This window comes from Canis aureus, chromosome 6 (assembly GCF_053574225.1).
Source record: "Canis aureus isolate CA01 chromosome 6, VMU_Caureus_v.1.0, whole genome shotgun sequence".
Taxonomy (NCBI): domain Eukaryota; kingdom Metazoa; phylum Chordata; class Mammalia; order Carnivora; family Canidae; genus Canis; species Canis aureus.
Genome location: NC_135616.1, coordinates 2,004,455 through 2,025,619, shown reverse-complemented (window position 1 = coordinate 2,025,619; position 21,165 = coordinate 2,004,455). Strand labels below are relative to the sequence as shown.

Here is a 21,165-nt window from a genome sequence, read left to right as displayed (position 1 = left end):
TCTCCTGGATGGTTTCCCAGGGCCTTTTCGCTTTGAGCCTGGTGCCACCCAAAGCCCTGAAGTGGGTGAGAAGTGTCAGGCTGAGCCATCCCACCTGGGGGCACGGAGGGGAACATTGGCACGAAGCAGGCAGGTTGGGTGTCCATGTGTCACAGCAGAAAGGGCAGGGAGACGAGGAAGCAGGGGGAGGCGGGTGCGGGCCTGGCAAGGGTTTATGCCATCAGCACACATACAAGCACCTGTTGGCTCGACCCTCTTGAGGTGTCGCAGGCAAGCATGTTGGAGACCTGGCTCCCGGGTTTGCACATCCGGAGACAGGGCACAGGGCAGGAGCGTAAACTCGTGGTGTCCCCAGGGACTGCCCAGATTGGAGTTGGGGCTCCCAGTGGGGACTGAGCCCAGGGGCATTGTGGAGCTGCTCAGACCCAGACTGAGTTTAGGTTTGTGGGAAGACAGACCACATGGAGGGAGCTTTTGGAGCCGTTCAGGGCTGGCACGTGGGTCCTCATGGCATGGCTGTGTGGAGGGCTGATGCCAGCTGGGCCCTGAGAGTCCCAGCAGGGCTGCAGGGAGAGGCCAGCCTCGCAGGGGCCTCGAGGCCACATCAGCAGGGCCCCTCCCTTTCCAGGCTGGCTGAGCACCTGCGGAGGACACGGGCCGCCATCGTGCTCCAGAAGCAGTGCCGTATGTGGAGGGCCCGCCAGGCCTACCAGAGGGTTTGTGGGGCCGCCGTTGTCATCCAGGCCTTCGCAAGGGGCATGTTCGTGCGGAGGATCTACCAGCAGGTGTGTGGCCTCCCCAGGGGCCTCCCATGTGGATAGAGGACTAAAGCAGCGGCGGGTAGACGGTCCCCACCGTGAACGTCACGGGGTGCCCCTGACTCTCTTCTATGGGGTTCCACATCGTTGCTCCCACTGAATCTTTTCACGGTCCCATGAGCTGTAGTGCGTTAGTATCTCCAGAGACACGGAACCCACAGGAGAAGTGCGGGTGTGAATGCACATACACAGAGACCCTCAGGAAGTGGCCCACCCATGACAGAGGCTGGGAAGTCCCACTGTCTGCTGTCCACAGGCTGAAGGCCCGAGAACCAGGGGAGTGGGCAGTGTGCATGCTGGACCTGGGGCAGGACCGGGGGAGAGATGAGGTAGGGAAGGGGTGCATAACCTTCCTCAGGCGCTCGGGGGTTATGTCCTCCTGCCCTGGGGATGGCAGCCCAGGGATTCAGCGCTCATCTCCTCTACAGACACCTGCAGGCAGGGTGACTGTGACCTTCGCGGGCAGGATGGGCATGTTTCGCTGTGCCCCTGGGGTGGCTGAGGGGCCAGGGAAGCTGTCACCCGCACGGGCGCTTGTCCAGTTGGGGCAGCACCTGCTGACCTGTCCAGGGCTCAGTGAGGCATGAGAGCAAGGGAGATGTTGGCATCGGGGTCTCACCTCACCCACTCGAAGGGTGAACAGCTGACGTCAGAAGGGGGGCACCTGGCCTCCCTGCCGGGCCACTATTCCCAGGACACTGAAGTATGCATGGAGCCCTGGTCAGGGCACCCCCGTTCCACCACAGCACCCCTGAACCACCAAAGCTCAAAGCTATGGTGCGGGACAGGTTGGAAGGAAACGTCCAGAACACTTTTTTTCCTAAAAAGAACATTTTTCTGTGATCAGAGAAGGTAAGATTTTCTTTAAAAAAAAAAAAAAAAAAAAAACAATGCTGAAGGGAGCATGAAAAACAAAACCTAGTCCCACACGAGATGGGGGGAGTACTCAGGTATAATGGGGGGACGCCCGGGTCACTGGGGCCAAGTGTGTGAACCTGCCTGGGAGGTGGGTGACCTCTGCGCACCGTCCTCAGGAGGGGCAGGTGACTCGTGGGGGGCACACACTGCGAACCCAGGCTGCACCTCAGAGCTACAGCACTGGGCTCGTTGCTCGTTCACTCATTTACACACACACACACACCAGACACGAGGGTGGTGTTAGAGTATTTCTTATTCTGCATGATTTTTAACTTGATAGAGAAGAGAGAGTAAATTCCCAGCCAAGTGTGCAGCTCTAAGTCTGTGGCTCATTACAGACTCTTGACTAGAGAATCCCGCCGCCCACCCAGGCTCAGCGTTCTCGGGGGCTCAGAGCCTATAGAATTGGAAGGTGGCAGCAGGTTCATCTCCAGGCCCCTCCACCTGGCTGTTTCACCCTGTGGCTCCCTAACCGAGGGACAAGTAGAGCAAACTAAAAATGGGAGTTCAGTGGCTGATTCTCTGCAGGTTCACAGGCTGCTGTGGAGCCTCTTAGAACACATAGCCTGGAAGCCCCATGCCCTGGGGAGGCACGGTCTCTGCGTGCCTTCACTGTCCACCCTCCAGGCAGCACGCGAGCCTCCCCTCGTCCCGTTCCACTGTGTGAACCCAGCCAGCATGTGCTTGTCTCCTGCCAGATCCTCTTGGAGCACAAGGCCACCATCCTGCAGAAGCACCTGCGGGGCTGGATGGCACGCAGGCGCTTCCAGCGGCTCCGGGGTGCAGCCATCATCATCCAGTGTGCCTTCCGGATGCTCAAGGCCAAGCAGGAGCTGAAGGCCCTCAAGATTGAGGCCCGCTCAGCGGAGCACCTGAAGCGCCTCAATGTGGGCATGGAGAACAAGGTGGTCCAGCTGCAGCGGAAGATCGATGACCAGGTCAGCATCGGGAGCTCCCAGCAGGGGCCCAGGGGTGGGTGCGCTTGAGGGAAGTCCTCTGGGAACAGTGTGTGCCAGAGGCCGAGGAGGTGCAGGCATCCTGAGGGTGCCACCCCACGCAGCAGACAAGGTACCATGGCTGCCACCCCCAGGGTTGCTCGCTTCCTGCTCCCCAGGGCCTGTGAATAGTCACCTCTTGTGGCAAAGGGAACTTTGCAGATGTGGTGAAGGGTCTTGTGATGGGGAGACGAGCCTGGGTTACCTGGGTGGGCCTGGTGTGCTCACCAGGGTCCTTGTGAGAGGGCGGCAAGAGGGGCCGACTCGGAAGAGTGCCCAGTGATGGGTCGATGTGAGGCAGGCTGGGAGCTGGGGACTTATATGGCCTCCGGGGGCTAGGAAGGCAAGACCGTGGGGCCCCACGGAGCAGGAGCACAGCTCCCTCTATCCCTTGACACATCTGGTCTCCGGGACTGTAAGGTAGCAGGTTGTGTGGTTGGGTAGGTTGGTGGTGCTGACTTGACGGCAGTTGGTGACAGCGCTCAGAGGAAGCAGCTCCACTAGCTCGGCATCGTGGCCGCCTGGAGACGTGACTGTAGTGTAGCTGTGCAAGGCTTCTGCTGCTCCATCTGTTGGCGTGTTTCGTCCTTACAGAGGCCCCGTAAGGGGAACATGTCCTTCTCTTTACAGGTGAGGGTCACACAGGCAACCCTGGCAAGGCCACGATGTGAACCCCACCTGTCGGCTCTAGAGTGTTCTCCATTCTGCTGTCCTGCCTCTGCTGTGTGCTGGGAAGGGTGCTTGCTTCGGAATCAGAAAGACTCTAATTCAAATATATATTTTTTAAGATTTTGTTTATTTATTCATGAGAGAGTCAGAGACACAGGCAGAAGAAGAAGCAGGGTCCCTGCGGGGAGCCCAATACAGGACTCGATCCCAGGACCCCGGGATCACACCCTGAGCCGAAGGCAGACGCTCAACCATTGAGCACCCCAGGCATCCCTCCAATTCAAATTCAGCTCTGCTGCTTGAAAGTTGAGTGACCTGATCCCTCTGAGCCTCAGTTTTCTTACCCATGAAATAGGGCCACTGGGTCTGTAAGGAGTGTAAGTGGTTGAACACGCAGTGAGGACTCTGGCATGCACTGAGGAGCCCGGGAGGCAGTCAGCACTATTAGGGTTAGGCTCTTTCCTTTTCCCACCTGGCCACCTTCTCAGCCACTCACACAAGTGACAGGTCCTTGGTCAGGTCCCTAGGAGTGTGAGGTGTTCAGGGCGCTGCAGGAACTCGACACAAGCACAAGATGCTCCGCATCCTCCACCAGGCAGCCTCATTTGTTTGGGCCTTAGCAGAGAGCAAGATGGGAGCCACAGGCGCAGGAGGCATGGGGTACCTGTCCCCGGTCAGCCTGCAGTGACAGCGCCTGGTCAGGGAGGGAGGTATGTCTTCCTTGAGAGGCTGGAGTGGTAAAGGATTGGCCATTGAAAAAACCCAACTACCATGGAGTATTACCATCAACATCATCGTTATTGTGGCCACGAATGACTGACCACAGAAGGTGTTTGCATCGTCGAAATTTTCCAGTTGACCTTCTGAGTAAAGTCTAATGGATTAGACGAGCAGGCTTTGTCGGTGACACTGCACCCTGCCTCCTAGGAGCCCCAGTCACTGCCAGCCACCACGGCCCTTGGTTTCCAGCAATCACACCCTTCATCGGCTTTGCTGATTCCTGAAGTTAACTCGAGAGGTTAAAAATAAATCTGATTTTACGGCCCATGTGCTGGAACATCAAAGAGAAGCAGATTTTAAAAGCCTATTTTTAAAAAGGTTTTTGCCTTAAGCTTCCTGCTTGGCAAACATCTGTGGGTGATGGCAGGTGTTGCCCACCCTGGGCCTGGTGCCCTGTGTGCAGAGGCTGGACTAGATGGCGCCTCCCTGGGCCCCTCCCTGCACTGCCTGACTGTGTGCCAGGCACTGCTTCTGTATATTCAATTTAATCCTCACCATGACCCTAGGAGATAATACTATTCCCATTTTAAACTGAAGAACAGGGATCCCTGGGTGGCTCAGCGGTTTAACACCTGCCTTTGGCCCAGGGCACGATCCTGGAGTCCCGGGATCGAATCCCACGTCGGGCTCCTGGTGCATGGAGCCTGCTTCTCCCTCTGCCTGTGTCTCTGCCTCTCTCTCTCTCTCTCTATGTCTATCATGAATGAATGAATTTAAAAAATAATAATAATTAATTAATTAATTAATAAACTGAGGAACAGGATGCCTGGGTGCTTCCATTGGTGAAGCATCTGCCTTTGGCTCAGGTCGTGATCCCAGGGTTGAGCCCCATGTCAGGCACCTGCTCCACGGGGAGCCTCCCTCTCCTTCTGCCCCTTCCCTGCTCACTCTCTTTCTCTCTTTCAAATGATAAATAAAATCTTTTATAAATAGGCACAGAGGTTAAGTAACCTGCCCAAGGTCACCCACTCATAAGTAGTGTGCCTGGGATGGACCGTCGGCAGTGATTGCAGGGAGAACCCTGCCATCTCCCCCCAGAGTACAGGGTTCCTGCACGTTCAGAGACTGTCTGGATGTGAGGGTTCCTCCATCCAGGGAAGGACCCCACTCTTGTTTGACTTCCTTTGCATTATAGGTGGCATTGTCCTTGGACAAGTTGGCCTATTATAGTGGGGGGGGGGACAGGTCACAGAACGTGCATGGCCCCTCCTGAGAGGAGGCGGCAGCAGCAGAGCCCTGGGTATTTGCCAGAGCAGTGTGGGGTAGTGGGCAGAGCCCCGGCTGGATGGAGTCCCGAGTTCTGTCTCAGGTGTACTTGCAATCAGGCTGACAGCCTGGGCTGATGGCTGGACCTCCAAGTGGGCCTTGAGCTGCTTCGAGGAGATTGGCCTAAGATGTCTAAGGTAACTTCCAGCTCAAAACTTCACCGATACGATGATTTGGCTCAAGTAGCGGTTCCAGCTCCAGGCTCTGCTACAGGATTACATGGTTATCCCCATGGCGAGAAGTCCTCAGAGGAGGAAACTGAGGGATAAAAACAGGGTGAGTTTAGCACCAAAATCCCTGCCTAAGGTTTCGTGCACCAGCTAAAGTGACAAGATGCAAAATTGGCACCCAGTTCCTGAGGCAACTGGAAGACGGAGATGGGGTCTCAGACAGCGGTTTAGGGGGTTGGAGCTGCCACTGGTGCCAACTCTCCCGCGGGTTTTCCAGCTTGGGGTTACCCTAAGCCACATCCTTCCTAGTGTTTTCCAGCAGTGAACACAATGACCATTCCGGGGCCATTGCTTGGTGTCTGTGATGTTGCCCCTGGGCTGTGACCTCTCTCAGCCCAAATGAAGTAGCCTGTGAACTCGGCTCCCTCCCATCCTGCCTTTATCCAAGCTCAACACATAGAGGGCTGGTTAAACCTATGATTTCTTTTATAATGAAGGTCCAGTTTCATAGACCTTTATGAGGACAACACTGTGTTTGAATGTTTGATCTGAAAAAATAGGAGAGAACCACACAGACCCAGCCTGGTTCCATACGCGGAGTATAACACTCAGTAGATATGTTCAATTAGTTGAGACTTTGATTCCTGAGAGCATCCAAGTCCATTTGAGAAATAGTATCATTCAGTTTTAGGGCTTCCAGTGCCTCAGTTTTCTTAACTGAAATGGGGTTTGTTTAAGATTTTATATGAGAGAGCGAGCACATGAGGAGGGTGAGGAGTAGAGGGAGGAGCAGACTTCCTGGCCAAGCAGGGAGCCCAGGGTGGGCGGTCGATCCTGGGACTCTGGAATCATGACTTGAGCCAACAGCAGACACTTACCAACAGAGCCCCCCAGGTGCCCCTGAAATGGGGATGTTAATCAGCCGTACTACATAGGATTTTGAGGAGTGAATGAGCTAATATATAATATACATCTCCTGGGTAGTACAGTGCCTGCCCATAGTGAGCCCCAGCGCGTGCTAGGAGCACATGGGGAGCATGTTATTTTTCATGATGTGCACAGTCTTGCAAGGATTTGGTCACCCTGTCTCCCAGGGGTCTGTAGACCATTGATTGGGAACTACTTGAAGCCTCTTCCATACAGTTCTGCAGGTCGTACACTGCACACGAATAGTTGCCTATGGGGACAGGTGGGGCTGAAGACTGTCCTGTGCTCTGCTCCTCTGTAAGCCCTGGAGCATCACCGCTGGAGGAAGAGGTGTCCTCTGTTCCACATGCACTCCTGGACCTGTGTCCACCTGGCGGGGCGGGGGGCACTCTGTGGAGCTTGTGCTCCTGGAGGGGATGCTTTTTCTGGTTCACACAGGAGTGCCACAGAGGCCAGCAGAGGGCTGGGGGCCCTGGGCCCGAGGGACAGGTGAATGCCACATCTTTCAGGTAGGGGAGACATGTCAGGCATAAGAACATCTCACCAAGCAAACTTTTGAGAAGTTCTCAAACTTCTGAGAACGTAACAACAGGGAGTCTCGACTTCCTTCCCACACGGGTTCCTTGTTGGCAGCTGAGGGCAGATGTGCCCTACAGTGGTGGGTGCAGTGTGAGCATCCCCGTGGAGAATGGGAGGGGTGCAAGGAGAATAGGGGTCTGTCCTCAAATCCCCTGGCACTGGTATTAGGAAGAGGCTCACGGGAGCAGGACCGGTCACACCAACAGAGGTGACTCTGAGGAGCTCAGCCACATCGCAGGGGGGATTCTGGGGTCTGAGAGAGGACAGGTATCCCACAAGACCCCCGTATCAGGCTCAGCTGCACACCTGGTGCAGACTTCGTGGCATGAGGGTGAAACAGGAGACTGCCAGGCTCCTCCGGGGTCTTCCTTTCTGGGATCATACCTTTGGAGCCTGAGGACTGCAGCTGCCACGAGGCCTAGCGGTCACTTCCTGAGGCTGTGGATAAAACGAACTGCCCAGGTGTTGCTGTGAGGAGTCTCCCTGCCGTGTCCACAACCAGCGGAGAGTTCAGAGCCTGTCTCCCCGGACTCCTGGCAGAGCTGAGCAGCCGGGTTGGTTGGGTGCTTGCTGGGTGCCAGGTGCTGACAAAGCACCAGATCTTCCTGAGCATTGATAAAACTCCGAGGAAGGATTGATGTGGCCCCCCCTTTCACACAGGAAAACGGGGGCTCAGGGAGGCGGAACAGCTGAGGGGGATAGAGCTGGCCTATCAACAGGTCTGCCCGCATCCAGCCCCCAGATCCCCGACTTCCTGGGCCCCACGTCCACTGGATGTCAGGACCTGTAAGGCGCTGGCCTCCTGGGACATGTTACCAGGCCTGAGGGGCCCAGGGTGTCCTCTGTCCATGGTGTAGTGCTGTTGGACTCAGCCTACCAGCAAGACATGGATCTCCCTGAGATCCTTCCAGGGGGACAGGAGGGGCCCGTGCCCCTTGCTGCCACCATGTTTTGTGCCTTCCTCCATATCCCACACCCGCTTCAATTCCCCCCCTGCCCAGTGGTCTGCCCTGCTCTCACAGTGATCTGACCCAGCTCTGCTGCCTGCAGTGACGGTTGACGTGACCCATCACACCTTCCCTCCCTAAACCCACTCCCCTGTGCAGAGACCCTTCGACCTGTGGAGCGGGGGTGGGTGGGGGCAGACAGGATGGAGCGTCCTGAGCAGAGGACCCCTGACTGGGTCCCTTGTGGTGACATCAGGCGAGGCTGGCGGCCAGACCAGACACGAGGTGGGCCAGGGCATAAGTGGAAGATTCCCCGCATGGCAGGGGGAGCCACCCCGTGATGTGGAAGCAGGCCGGGTTCCCCTTGGGCCCAGCAGCAGGTCTCTCTGGAGGTCCCACATGCAGATGGCATCACACCAGGTCCCATGGCTGCTCTCCACTACTCTCCGCAGCTCCCCATGGAAGTGTGGTTTCTGGTGCAAGTTAGGATGGAATCCTGATGCTCTGGCCTTGCTGGCGTCTGAGCCAACAGCCCTGGTCCCCGAGCTCCCTCGCGGGTGGCTGTGAAGAATGAGTGACTGTGTGCTGGTTACTTCGAGAACCCCCTCTTCACTGTGCCTGCTGGTCCCCCTTGGCTGATCGTCTTGCCTCCTGCGGCGCCAACTTGTGGCCCCAGGTCCTCATGCTTCCTCCGCGTGAGCACCGCCCGATCCCCTAGCCAACCTGCGCTGGCCGGCCAGGGTGCCGCTCGCGGACATATTCGTGGGGTGCCGGCTGTGGAGTCAGAGGGTCACAGGGTGAGCCGGTGGGCAGCCGGGGGTCCCTGGAGGCCTCCTTGGAAGAGGAGCCGCTGAGAGGGGTCCTCCGTGTCAGAGCTGGCAATGGGGTTGCAGCCTTTGTGCCGGTAGGTCCGGAGACGGGGAGGCCCAACCCAGGAAGGCCCTGGTCCTTCCCACGACTTGCAAGGTGGCTGTGAGGGCCAGCCGGCTGGGCGTCGGAGACCAACTGCAGTCGGCTGCCCTCGCTAAGGCCTCTCGCCTCGGCGCTGGCATTTTCCCCTTGAGGTGTTGCTCCTCGGCTCACAGGAGGGTCCAGGGGTGGGGAGCAGGGGCCCCAGGAGGGTGCTCAGCATGCAGCGACTATGAGATGTCCTCCACTGCAGAGTTCCTCTTCTAATCGCCTTCGTGTTTTCTCCCTGCCCCTGTCTCCTTGTCCTCCCCTCTTCCTACCCCCGCCCCCACTCTTTGCTGGTGCTCCCGCAGAACAAAGAGTTCAAGTCGCTGTCAGAGCAGTTGGCGGTGGCCACATCCACACACGCCACGGAGGTGGAGAAGCTAAAGAAGGAGCTGGCCCAGTACCATCAGAGCCAGGGGGGCGGTGGCCTGAGGCTGCAGGAGGAGGTCGAGAACCTGCGGGCTGAGCTCCAGAGGGCCCACTGTGAGCGCAAGGTCCTGGAGGACACACACACCAGGGAGAAGGACGAGCTCAGAAAGGTACGTGAAGGCCCATGGGAGTGCGTGGCAGTGGGCCGGCTCAAAGGGCAGCGTCCTCCTCGGCTGTAAGTCGCTATGGGCTCTGCTGGGGCCTGTGCCCACCCACTGGCTGTCTCTCTGCACCCGGACACAGTGCCTATGCTATGGGGACCACGTGAACAGGTGGCCGTTCACCAAACAAGCGTTGATGACATGTTGGTGTTCACTGAACAGGGCAGCCTCCCTTGGAAGGAGTGTGTGTGAGAGCCTCTAGGCCTGTGTCCAATAGCCTAGGGCAGCCACGGAGTCTGCCCAGTGGCCTGGTCCTTTATAGCAAGCAGCGTGGTACACGGGGCAGAGGCTTTTCTCCTTCATGTTGCAGGGATGGAGGCACCCACAGCCCCACTCACAGCAACTGGGCTCTGGTGAAGTCACCTCTGCCTTCGATGTTGACGGCTCCAGCCTAACTCAGCCATGCCGGCTGGCACGCTCCGCAGGTTTTCTCTCTGCCTCGTAAGATAGATCTTCCCAGGTCACCCTCACGCCCCACCTCAAAAGTCAGGGTGTAGGGATTTCCTTCTCTTCCCTCAAGGTGACTAACTGTTCAAACCAGGGACATGCCACGTCCAGGGAGAGCCTTCCATGGACACAGGACTCGGTCGTTTGCCCTGCGTCTCTGCAGCAGCCCACACATCCCGGGGCCAGTGGCGCCTGGCCCGCTCCTTTAGTGCCTCCATTCCTGGACAGCCACAAAGGCTTGAGCATCTAGTTAGGGAAGGAGTCACTGTTCCTGACATAGGAGTGACTTTCAGCATTTAAAGATTAGAGCAGAGGTCACTGGGGCAGCTCAGTTGGTTAAGCATCAGGTCATGATCTCATGGGTTGTGGGATCAAGCTCCATGCTGGAGTCTGCTGGGAGATTCTCTCCTCCCGCCCCTCCCCCAATTCACAGGATGCTCACTTGCTCTCTCTCTAAAATAAATCTTAAAAAAAATAGAACAGGCTGGGGCACCTGGGTGGCTCAGTGGGTTGAGCGTCTGACTCTTGCTTTCAGCTCAGGTCATGATCTCAGGGTCAAGAGTGAGCCACCTGTCGGGCTCTGTACTCGACATGACATCTGCTTGAGATTCTCTTCCTTTCCCTCTGCCCTCCTCCATGCACGCGTGTGTGCACACTTGCTTGCATGATCTCAAATTAAAAAACTAGAGCAGGCTACATGACACCTCAGAAAGCTTTGTAGGGTCAGCATTGGAAGGTAGGTCTTCTCCCTGTCTGCCGTTACCCAGTGCCTGTGGGAAAGCTTTCTGGCCTTTGTGCCCTTGTCCGTTTGCCTTAGTGTAAATGACCTCTCATGCCTCTGGACGTCAAAACTGGCCAATGCCTGTGCAGTGTGAGGTGGTACTTGGTGGTTCTAGGGAGGAGAGGCCCCAGCCCTGCTCTGCAGTGCTCCCCTCTCCCTTGGCCCCACCCCTTCTCCAGCCTGAGCCCCAGCACAGCTGAGCAACATGCAGACTGGGTCTGAGATGTTGCCCACGGAGCCCACTCACCTGGAGCTTGCCTACATGCTTTCTGTGTCCTGGCAGGGCCTCTGTGCCACTGGCTACTGCCTTCCCCATCCCAGGGACTTCCCAACGTGGGGATTAGGTGGTGAATACAGTGGGCCTTCCAGTGCAGGTGGCCCCTGGCCCAGAAGAGGAGCAACTTCCGCCCCGAGATGTCACCTAGGCAAACCCGTCCATGAGGCCTGACGTGGCTTCCTTCTCTGGGAGGAAGCAAGTGGGACTGGGAGGCTCCTGTAAAATATAGCTGTAAGCCGGTAACCAGCAGACAGTGGAACTACACCGTTGGGTTCTCCTGGCCGTGGGAACAGCTAGACAGTCACTCCTCTGTGTGCACGAGAAACAAGGTGCTGGGATCCAAAGGCAGAGAAGATGCCGGGATGAGAACTGCAGACCTTGAGGTTGGTGACCCCGGGAGAAAAAGGGAGGCAGGTTCCCTGCACGTGCTCACAGGTCAGATGACGCATGTGGGATGTCTGTTCACCCAGCAGATTCACAGAACCTGGGTGTCTCCTGTGTCTGCCCCACGGAGACTCCTCAGCCCCCCGTCTCTTTACCAGCTTCTCCGTGGGCATGGTGGTCTGAGGACACAGGGCTCCAAAAACGTCTCCGTCTCGATCCAAGGGACCCTGAGGGTTTATAGCAGGAAACTCTCCATAGGCAGGAAAAACAGACAGGAGGGCTCTGTCCTCTGCTCCTTAAAAAAAAAAAAAAAAAATCCTGGGAGCGTGTTGAGCTAGTGTGTTAAATACTATGAGAGCTTGGAACTGCCAAGGAAAAAAGATTCACAGACGCTGCAAGAGAGAGAACAACAGGCACAGAAGCAGGAGAGAAATGCACCTTCTTTGACTCCATGATATAAGCAGATTCCCAAGCCAGTAGCAGGAGAAGACGGTGGCCTAAGGCAGCGTGTGAGGTGCATTGCCCGCCTGTGTGCAAGAAACAACGGGAAGCTGATGACTGCCGCCAGGGTCCTCACGGCCCTCAGGTTCCAGCGGCCGTGAGCAGGCAGACGCTGGCCTCCGCTCTCCATCTTTGGTGCCTGGCCAGGGTTCAATGCTCCTCAGAGGCGCCGTGTCCAACGTTGACAACTGCGTAACCAGACAGCTGGTCTCAGGCTGGTCCAGGGGCTGCGGTGCCCCAAGCAGGATGGAGGAGCCGGTGGCAGTGCTGTGAGGGTACGCTGATCACCGCTTCGCTGTCCGTCAGCAGGTGCAGTACTGGAACTGGCATCCTGGGGGCTCTGGGCTCCCTGCTGCTGATGGCCTGGCTGGGGCCACGTGGCTTGGGGCCCCCAGGGGCAGGAGCTGGCTGCTGTGGCCACAGCCCCAGGGGCTCACCCCCTACTCACCCCCATGCAGGGGCTCCTCCCACTCGCCCCCTAGGGCAGCTGCCCCAGGCCTTCAGCCTTACCACCTGTATCCTGTGTGGTGGGGTCTCTTCTAGCTGTGACCCCGTACCAGCTGTCGTGCAGCGCCGTTGGCTTGTCGGAGGAGCCGTCCTGTGTCCTGCTGAGAGTGGGGGTGCCCAGGGCCGCCCTTGATGCGCAGCCATGGCTCGTCATCCACAGTCAGCGCCTGTGAGGCCTGGCCTGCTGCAGTGCTGCAGGTGGCTGGGGAAGAGCCACCTCCAGCCAGTGGCCTGGCTCTGAGCCTGGGTCCCTGACACCTGAGAGATGAAGAGCCGCCCCTGGGGCCTGAGCGCTCAGTGGTGGGGCTGAGTCGTACCATGTCCTCTGTCGCCCGCCCACCACCGTGGGATGGTTACCTCAGGTAGGCCCAGTGTGAAGGTCTTAGGTTTTTCCAAGTAGAAGTGGAGAGATGGGACCTGGGGAATAGTGGGGTTCTCACAATGGGGTGTCCGAGTCTTTCCCCAAAGGTGCAGAGAGGTCTTCTCTGGTCGACCAGGACATAGCTGCATTCCCACAGCTCCAGGCTGGTGGTTGCTGGAATGAGGACCCCACACCAATGGTGGAGGACACAGTGGTGTTGAAGACATCCTGAAGTGCAGGCCTTGGTTTGTTGACTAGACGCTCATGGGGTGCCTGCCTGTCAGCTACCAGGCTCTCCCCGGGGCAAAAGGAAACAATTTTTTAAAGTCCTTCGTATTCTGATGGAGCTCAAATATTTGGGGTCATTACACAGATGGGGATCAAATACGAATTATCCATCATGCATGTGAAGAATAAAGCAGAGTGAAAGGGGATAGAGAGGAGCCTCCAGGTACAGGGAGAGGCTTGGCTTGTGGTGGCTGGAGACTTCTCCCTGGAAGACGCCTGAGTGGGGTGAGGATGAGCCATAAGCAGGTGATGAGGGCAACAGCACGTGCACAGGCCCTGAGGTGGGAGTAGGCTGGGCAGGCACGAGCAGCAGGAAGCAGAGTGACTGAGCAACAGGGAAGGCAGGGGGTGCTGAGGTCAGCGAGGTGTAGTGGGGTCAGATCGGGAAGAGCCCCCTGACCCTGACAGTGACGTTAGCCATGAAGCATCTGGGGAGAGGAACAACTCTACCCTAGGCACCTAGGCACACCGTGCTCTCCTACCCTGAGCATCTTCCTATCACTCTTGCCGTGGGGACCAGTCATGTGTGGCCTGCTACGGACCTTCGACATCGCCATCCTTCATGTGTCGGCCTCCTGGACTGTCGGGACACATGGTAGCATAGTACTTAACGGCTGAGCCTGCACCTGAACTGCACAGGGCAAGGGCCAGCTATACCCCTGCCTGGCTGTGTGGCCTGTGGCAAGGTCTCTAACTTTTCTGTGCCTTAGTTTCCCTAAAAGCAAATACTGAGGTACCTACATGTATCCCATGTGAGTTCCAGTTTTATTTCTGCACATTACTCAGTGCACAGTACCCTCTGCATGGTCTGTTCTTCCCTTCTCTCTCTCCTCTGCTTAGACCCCTTTCCCTCTGACTAGATAACTTCCCCTGTAAAATAGTCTTCCTACTAACCTTACTCTCAGAACAGACAAGAAGCTGTGTCGAGACTTTGCAGAACTAGCATTGTCACTGCCCAGGGCCGAGCGTGGAACTGCCTCCCAGACAGTTTGTGCGCAGCATTGAGGACAGAGGCCCCAGGACAGAGCGGCAGTCATGTGAGACTCTTCTGATAGGCATTGTCCAATAAGTTCGTCCAGCAGTTTTCTTCTAGAAACCTTGCTCTTGGCTCTTTCTACAATATAAATACCCAGCTTGAAAGGAGACAAAGCCAAAAGCTCAGAGCTGCGCTCGTATTATAAAGATTAACTAGTAAGGGCAGTGGGTGTTTTTTTTTTTTTTTTTTTTTTTCTTAACGACTGTCTTTGAGGGGCACCCGATGGCTCAGCAAAGGCAGCTATTGAGCATGAGACTGGGTATTTGTTTCATTTAACTTAAGGGTCTCAGTTAGCTGGATGGTGCTGGGATTCAGCCTCAGTGTCGGTTATGATGACCTGCCCTAAGTCCCATGTAGGAGACCCTCCGGGTCATACTGCCCTCGCCCCCACCCCACCTCAGCCCAAGAGAGAACTGGAGCTACTGAAAGATGTTGAGTCCCCAGCCCTAGCACAGGTGGTGGTTATCACATGCAAGAGGGACGCAGTGGCCAGCGTCGGGGTTGGGCGTCCCTCCCTGTAGCCTGCATCCCTGACGCTTCCCAGAAGGGAGGCCACATAGCTGCAGAGGCTCATACCTGCCAGCAAAGTCCCATTGTGCTAACGAGCGGGAGGCCTGGAGGGCCGGCCGTGCCTGGAGACACGTGAGGGTCAGTGTCCTCAGGACTGAAGGGCTGGAGTGCGGGCAGGAAGGCAAGCACAGCTCCCCGGGGCACTTGGACATAGGGCTCACAGCCACAATGCAGCTTCCTCAGAGGCCCACCCCTGTGATCAGAGCCAGAGGGAAGCAGTGCAGCTCTGGCACTCAGGCTATGTGGGCGGCTCGTGTCCCCGATCACGGTGACCTCCGTGGAGCTACGTGATCACAGAGCACACTCCAGGGATAGACGTGGCAGGTCCAGCCTCAGTGGCAGCGGCAGGCCCATCCTGCTGGCTGGGCATGTTGTGTCCCATCGCACAACGGTGGCCACCAACTGTCAGTGCTGTTGGGGGGGGTGGAGCAGCAAGGGAGCCTGGACACCAAGAGGAGAAACCCCGGTGAAGGGAGCGGAGAGCTCAGCAGGGGGAACAGGGCAATGCTTAGGTGGAAAGCCGAGGGCGGGAAGAAGCTGGGCCCCCCGCAGCCCATATTCAGGGAGGTGTGTGCAGTGGAGTTCACCCAAGGACAGAGGGGGTAAAGCCATTTCTCCAATTCTCCTTGTCCCCAGCCTTGTCCTTTCTGGGTCCTGTTTCCGCACCCCACGTACCACCGCACAGCTGTCCTGCTCCCCCTCTGCACCGGGTCCTCCTCCACCCAGAGCTCCCAGGCTGCCGACGAATCCACACATCTGCTTGATGCAGCCCACTGCCCTGGGACCTCGCAGAGCCCCCATCCGTCCCTCGTTAGCTCTGTTCATGCTCCATGTCCTCCCAGCAGCCATTCTCAACAACAGGCAGTTTTGCCTACAAGGAACTTTTGGGCATGTCCGGAGACCCTTTGGGGGTCACAGCTATGTGGTGGGAGCAGTGTGACTGGCATCTCGTGAGAAGGGGCCAGCAGTCCCTGCTGATGATGAGGAATTACCCGGCCGAGTGCAGCAGTAGTGCCAAGGCCTGGAGCCCAGCCTGGAGGAATTGGTGCGGGCCTCACGGGTTTGCTGCTGCTGTGTACCTGTCTCTTGCGCCCGTGAGGGGATGCACTCAGAGCCAGCTGCCTGGAATGCAGGGTGTTTTGCGTCCCCAGCTCCTGGCAGAGTCGTGTTGGGAAGTATCTGGTAGGTGGGCAATGGCTTTGTCTGGTGTCAGCCCTGGGGCAAGCACGAGTGTGAGCGTGGTAGGTGCAGCTGTCACAGCACTGCTGCTGCGCTCTCTACCTGGCCCTGCCCACTGCACTGGGCCACAGTCTCCGCGGTCATTCATTAGTTGCGTCCAGTGTCATACGCACTAACTTGTTGGTGTCAGCAGCTCAGTGCTACCAGTGCCTGGCACATACCATTTTACCAGCCTTTTCTCATCTGAGGCCCGCAGGGAGGCAGAGGGTGCCCCTCGGCCTGAGTGTCCACCATGGGGTTTATCACCTGCACGGCAGGCAAGGGCCCTGCAGGGTAGCCAGGTTGCTGCCAGGGTGACCCCACACTGCTCATGAGCTTGTCCCAGGAACTCTGAGTGTGACACCCCCGGGGAGCTTGGGTGATTGAGGCCACTAGAGATTGAGGCCACCGAACGTAGAGAATGAGAAGCAGCAACACCGTGTGGTGGAGAAGGGATGGTTTCCCAGAAGGTTGTGATTTGGAGCCGCATCTTGAAGGCTGTTGAAAAGTCTGAGCCAGGACATGACGTGGGACTGTGTCAGGGCTGCTGGGGAGAGAGTCAGAGCGGGCTGGAGCCTGGGTGGTACCGTGTATCTGCAACTCTCCCTGTGGAGCCTTGGAGTGCAAGCCCCGTGTGGGTCCGTCAGTCCCTGAGCAGCGAGGTGCCTGGGGGTGGAGGGGTCACTGCCTCCCTGGGGAGCAGGGGGCAGGTGGACCTCAGTCCTGGACCCGTCTTGTTGGAATTCTCTCCCAAGCCTTCTCACACGATGCTGAGCACTGGGGAGCTGCACTTGGACCCCAGCTCCGGAGGCTGACCTTGACCAGACTCAAGAATCCTGGGAACTTAGCCGTGGGGGAAGGTGTCTGCCCCAGATCCGGCGTCCCCGGGGCTGCTTTCTGCCCTTCACAGTCTCGGGGCTCTGGCAGAGATCAAAGGTGCTTCCCTGACAGGAGTGCAGGTGGGTCCACAAGGGATCTCCCAGGAGGTGGTCCCAGGAAGTCGTCTTCTCGCCTCAGCCCCCTGTCCCCTCCGGGACTCGGGACTCGTTGGATGCAGGCTGGCAGTGGTGCCCCCCCCTTCCAGGGGGATTAGGAAATGACCCAAATAGCCGGAAGTGAGGCCTTGAACTGGGAGCCACCTGCTGGTCTCGGAGGTGAACCTATGGGGAAGACTCACACCCAAACCTGGGAGCCTGCCTTAGGCCCCTCTTTTTATCCTTTAACACATTGAACACAGGGTATTGTGCTCAGCAGGTTGGTGTATTTGTGGAATGGTTATTTAGGAGCTTTATTGAATATAATTCACATACTAGAGTTTACCTGTTTAAAACATACAATTCAGTGACTTAGAAAAAAAAGTTTTGCAACTACCACATTGTGTAATTTCTAAATATTTTTGTCACCCCTCCCCCCCCCAAAAAAAAAGCAGCCTCTGTATCTGTTAACAGTCACACCACGTTCCCCCTGCCCCATTCCCATCCCAGTCCCAGCCTTAGGCAAAACCACTAACCTGCTCTCTGCCTCTAGATGTGCCTATTCTGGATATTTACTACGAATGGAACTGTACTGCGTGTGACTTTTGTGACTGGCCTTTTTCACATATCGTGTCTTCCAGATTCATCCATGTTGTAACGTAGATTAGTACTTTATTGCTTCTTATTGCTAAACAGTATTTTGTCATGTGAACATAACCATATTTTATCAGTCCTCTTGCAAACCTAGGAATTTGTTGATCTTGGGTTAAAATGTAACGTTCAAGGGACTTGCAAAGCTGCTGCATTGGTTTGTTTCATCAGCATATGAGAAATCTGATTTCTCCACGTCCTCACTAACATTTGTAATTGTCTTTTTAAAAAAAAAATTTATTTATTTATTTATGATAGAGATAGAGAGAGAGAGAGAGAGAGAGGCAGAGACACAGGAGGAGGGAGAAGCAGGCTCCATGCAGGGAGCCCGATGTGGGAATCGATCCTGGGACTCCAGGATCATGCCCTGGGCCAAAGGCAAGCGCTAAACCACTGAGCCACCCAGGGATCCCTGTAATTGTCTTTTTTAAATTATAACTATCATAGTACACATGAGGTGATAAATCATTGTGGTCTTGGTTTACATTTCCCTAATGATGTTGAACATCTTGTGAGCTTGTTGGCCATATAAAGAAGCATCTGTTCAATTTTTTTTTCTATTTATTGATTGGATTTATTTTTTTTGAGTTGTAAATACTCTATATATTCAGCATCCAAGTCCCCTATCAGATAAGTAATTTATGAACATTTACTCTCATACTGTGGGTTGCGCTTTCCTTTTGAGAGTATCCTTTGAAGCACAAAAATGTTTAGTTTGGATGATGTACAACTTAAACTATTTTTTTCTTTGGTTGCATATACTTTTGATGTATTAAAAACCTTTGACTAACCCAACATCACAGAAATTTGCTTCTATGTTCTCTTCCAAGAGTTTTATAATTTTAACTCTTATGTTTAGGTCTTTGATACGTTTTTAGCTTATTTTTCTATATGGTGTGAGGTAGGAGTCCAATTTTATTTTGTATGTGGAAACCCAGTTGTCTCAGCCATGTATTAGACTCTTCTTTCCTCTGAATTGTTTTTCTTCTCTAATTGCCCTGGCTGGAATCTCAACAGCACAACGTTGAATGGTTTTGGTGTGAGAAGAGACAGCCTTGTTTGTCCTATGGGTGCAATTGGTATTCGGTGTTTGGCCCCAGAGCCTGATGTTGTGGGTGTTCACAGATGCCCTTTATCAGGTCGAGGAAGGCCCCACCTATTATTCCTAGTTCATTGAGTGTTTTTATCATGAACATTTGGTAGCATGTCATTAAGGGGTTTTGCATCTGTGTACACAGAGGATAGCAGTCTTTGGCTTTCTTGTGATGCCTTTATCTGCCTTTATCTGCTTCTGGAATCAGGACATTCCTAGCCTCATAGAGGGAACTGAGCCAGCATTCCCTTCTCTCCTGTCTTGTGAAATAACCTATGCAGAATAGATGTTTTCAAGTTTTTGCTAAGTGGTGGAATAATTTTAAAAGTCTGTTTCTACTTAGTGCCCAGTGAAGGTAATGTTGTAGAACCACCTATAAATATTGGTCAGCAGGTCTAGGCTGTGCCTGCTGCTCTTACTCCACATACATCATCTCATTTAATCCTGAAAGCAGCCCTGTGAGGTAAGTGTCAAGTTTCCCAAGAGCCAGAGAACCGTGGCTGTGAAGCTTAGTGTCTTTGCCTTGGGCCAGAGGTGCTGTGCTTCATGATGTGATTGCAGGGGCCATCCTGTGCTGACTTGGTGGTGGGTCAGAGAGCCTCAGAGAAGTGGGACTCAAGTCTGGATGCCTGAATTAAGGGCCCGGGGCACATGTTCCTCTCCTCTTCCCGTCTGGTTTCTGCAATGCTCACCTCCTTACCTTTGTCACAAAGGCAGGGACACAATGTTGGTGGGGAAATGGCCTCGGTGGCCTCCTGCAAAACGAGTGTCCAGGGGGTCCAGAGAGTGCAGAGGCAAACTCCCATGTTACAAAAGATATAGACCCCTTTCTCATTCTCCTTTATGACAACTAATAATTTCTAATTCTCTTAGAACACATCTGAATTGTCACATTTTTAAATTGGCACAGATATGTACTCTAATATGGAATAGCCAAAGATTTTCATTTTTTAGAAAGCTTGCCACACACTGTTCTAATTCTTCTTCCTCTGGGCAGACCAGAATTGTTTCTTTGATTGTTGTTTTCTTTTTGTGCCATTTTCAGTAACACTCACTTCATGCTTCCTTTGGAGGCCTTGTCAGAAGCTGAACAAGCAGAAGTGGCCCTCGTTCTGTGGCACCTGAACTGTGCTGGGTCCAGGGAGACAGGCGAGGGCAAGTGAGATGAAGGCTGGAGATAATCCTTCATTGTGAGCCTTGGTGACACTCAGATTTGAGGGCTCAAAGTTTACCAAGACAAGCAGCCACATACAGTCAGTGAAAGCCTGTTGGTGTCGTTCCCTGCACATGGCATGTGAGCGTGGTGCAGACTTTGCATGAGGTTTTTGTGGCCACTGGAAGACCATGAAGAGGGATGAGCTCTTCTGTCTTCTTTTAATGGGATTTTTCTTTCAGTGTAACAGTTCTTACCTTGAAATGACAGCAGTTTGGGCTGACTTGATTTTCTTTAAAAAGAGCATTTAAACACCACCAGCTGAACTTCAGACCCCAGAAATGGAGCCTTTCCTTTGCCTACCTTCACGGTGCAAACATTTTCTCCCGTTGCTCTCCCTTTCAGCAAGTTGCAGTCCTGGAGCAAGAAAATGCTCTCTTAAAAGATGAGAAAGAGCAGCTTAACAACCAAATCCTGTGCCAAGCGAAAGGTGAGTACCAAAGTGCTTGGTTTTTTCATTTTGGAGTTCAGTTTCCTTTCTGTGCCGATCGCCCCCTCAAACACTCCTAGTGAGAACGTCGTCAAGATGGTACATTGGAGAAAGGCCTTAATAGATGGTCTTTACGACACTACTATGACTCTTGGTTTTAAGAGTTGAATGCGGTGAGACACATAATGGACAACGTGCATGAGATTTGGAGTCCAGGGACCTGCACTTGAAGAATGACAACCAAATGCTACTGCCTGGCTTTGCCCTCAATGACTATAGTCCTCAGTTTCTTCATCTGTAGAATGGACATAAAAGTCCAGACGTCAGCTGCGTGAAGGGCTTAGCGTGGTGCTCGACACGTGAGCACCTAGGGGCTGTCATAACTGCCGTCTGTAGACTCTCACATCCTTAGTATGTCTTGTGGTTTCTTCTACTGGCCCACTGGCCATCCATTAATGTTTACCAAAGAGAACATCATGGGTCAGATCCCAGCAGACCTGCACCACTGTCAACCTCCATGTGCCATGTGGCCAAGGAGGAGCTGTGGCTGTCCACAGACCCCAGTCCTTGCCTGGCTCTGTGTGTTCCTTAAACAAATCACTCCCCTCCTCCCATCCCTAGGTCTTTCCCGCATTCCATGGGAGGATGGAACCACCCGAGTGCATGGTCCTGCCCAGCGTAAAATCTTGACAAAAACTGACACTTTTTAATTTCCCCGTAATAATTATTTCCTTCTACTGGTATAAATAATTCTGTTCTGGTGGGGGGAAGCCCATCCCGTGTGATCTGCTTGCCTTCTCTCCTTCAATCTCCTTACACTT

General features: G+C 54.8%; 1 protein-coding gene across 2 annotated transcripts in view; it reads left to right on the top strand.

The window, feature by feature from the left end:
• The window catches only part of MYO5B (myosin VB), a 332,937-nt gene that overhangs the window by 270,742 nt on the left and 41,030 nt on the right, over nt 1–21,165 (top strand). For both annotated transcript variants that reach the window (XM_077899806.1, XM_077899805.1), the window contains exons 20-23: nt 629–785; nt 2,435–2,674; nt 9,332–9,562; nt 20,260–20,344. In XM_077899806.1, coding sequence (XP_077755932.1) covers nt 629–785; nt 2,435–2,674; nt 9,332–9,562; nt 20,260–20,344 — 713 coding nt within the window. The remainder of the gene's footprint in view (nt 1–628; nt 786–2,434; nt 2,675–9,331; nt 9,563–20,259; nt 20,345–21,165) is intronic.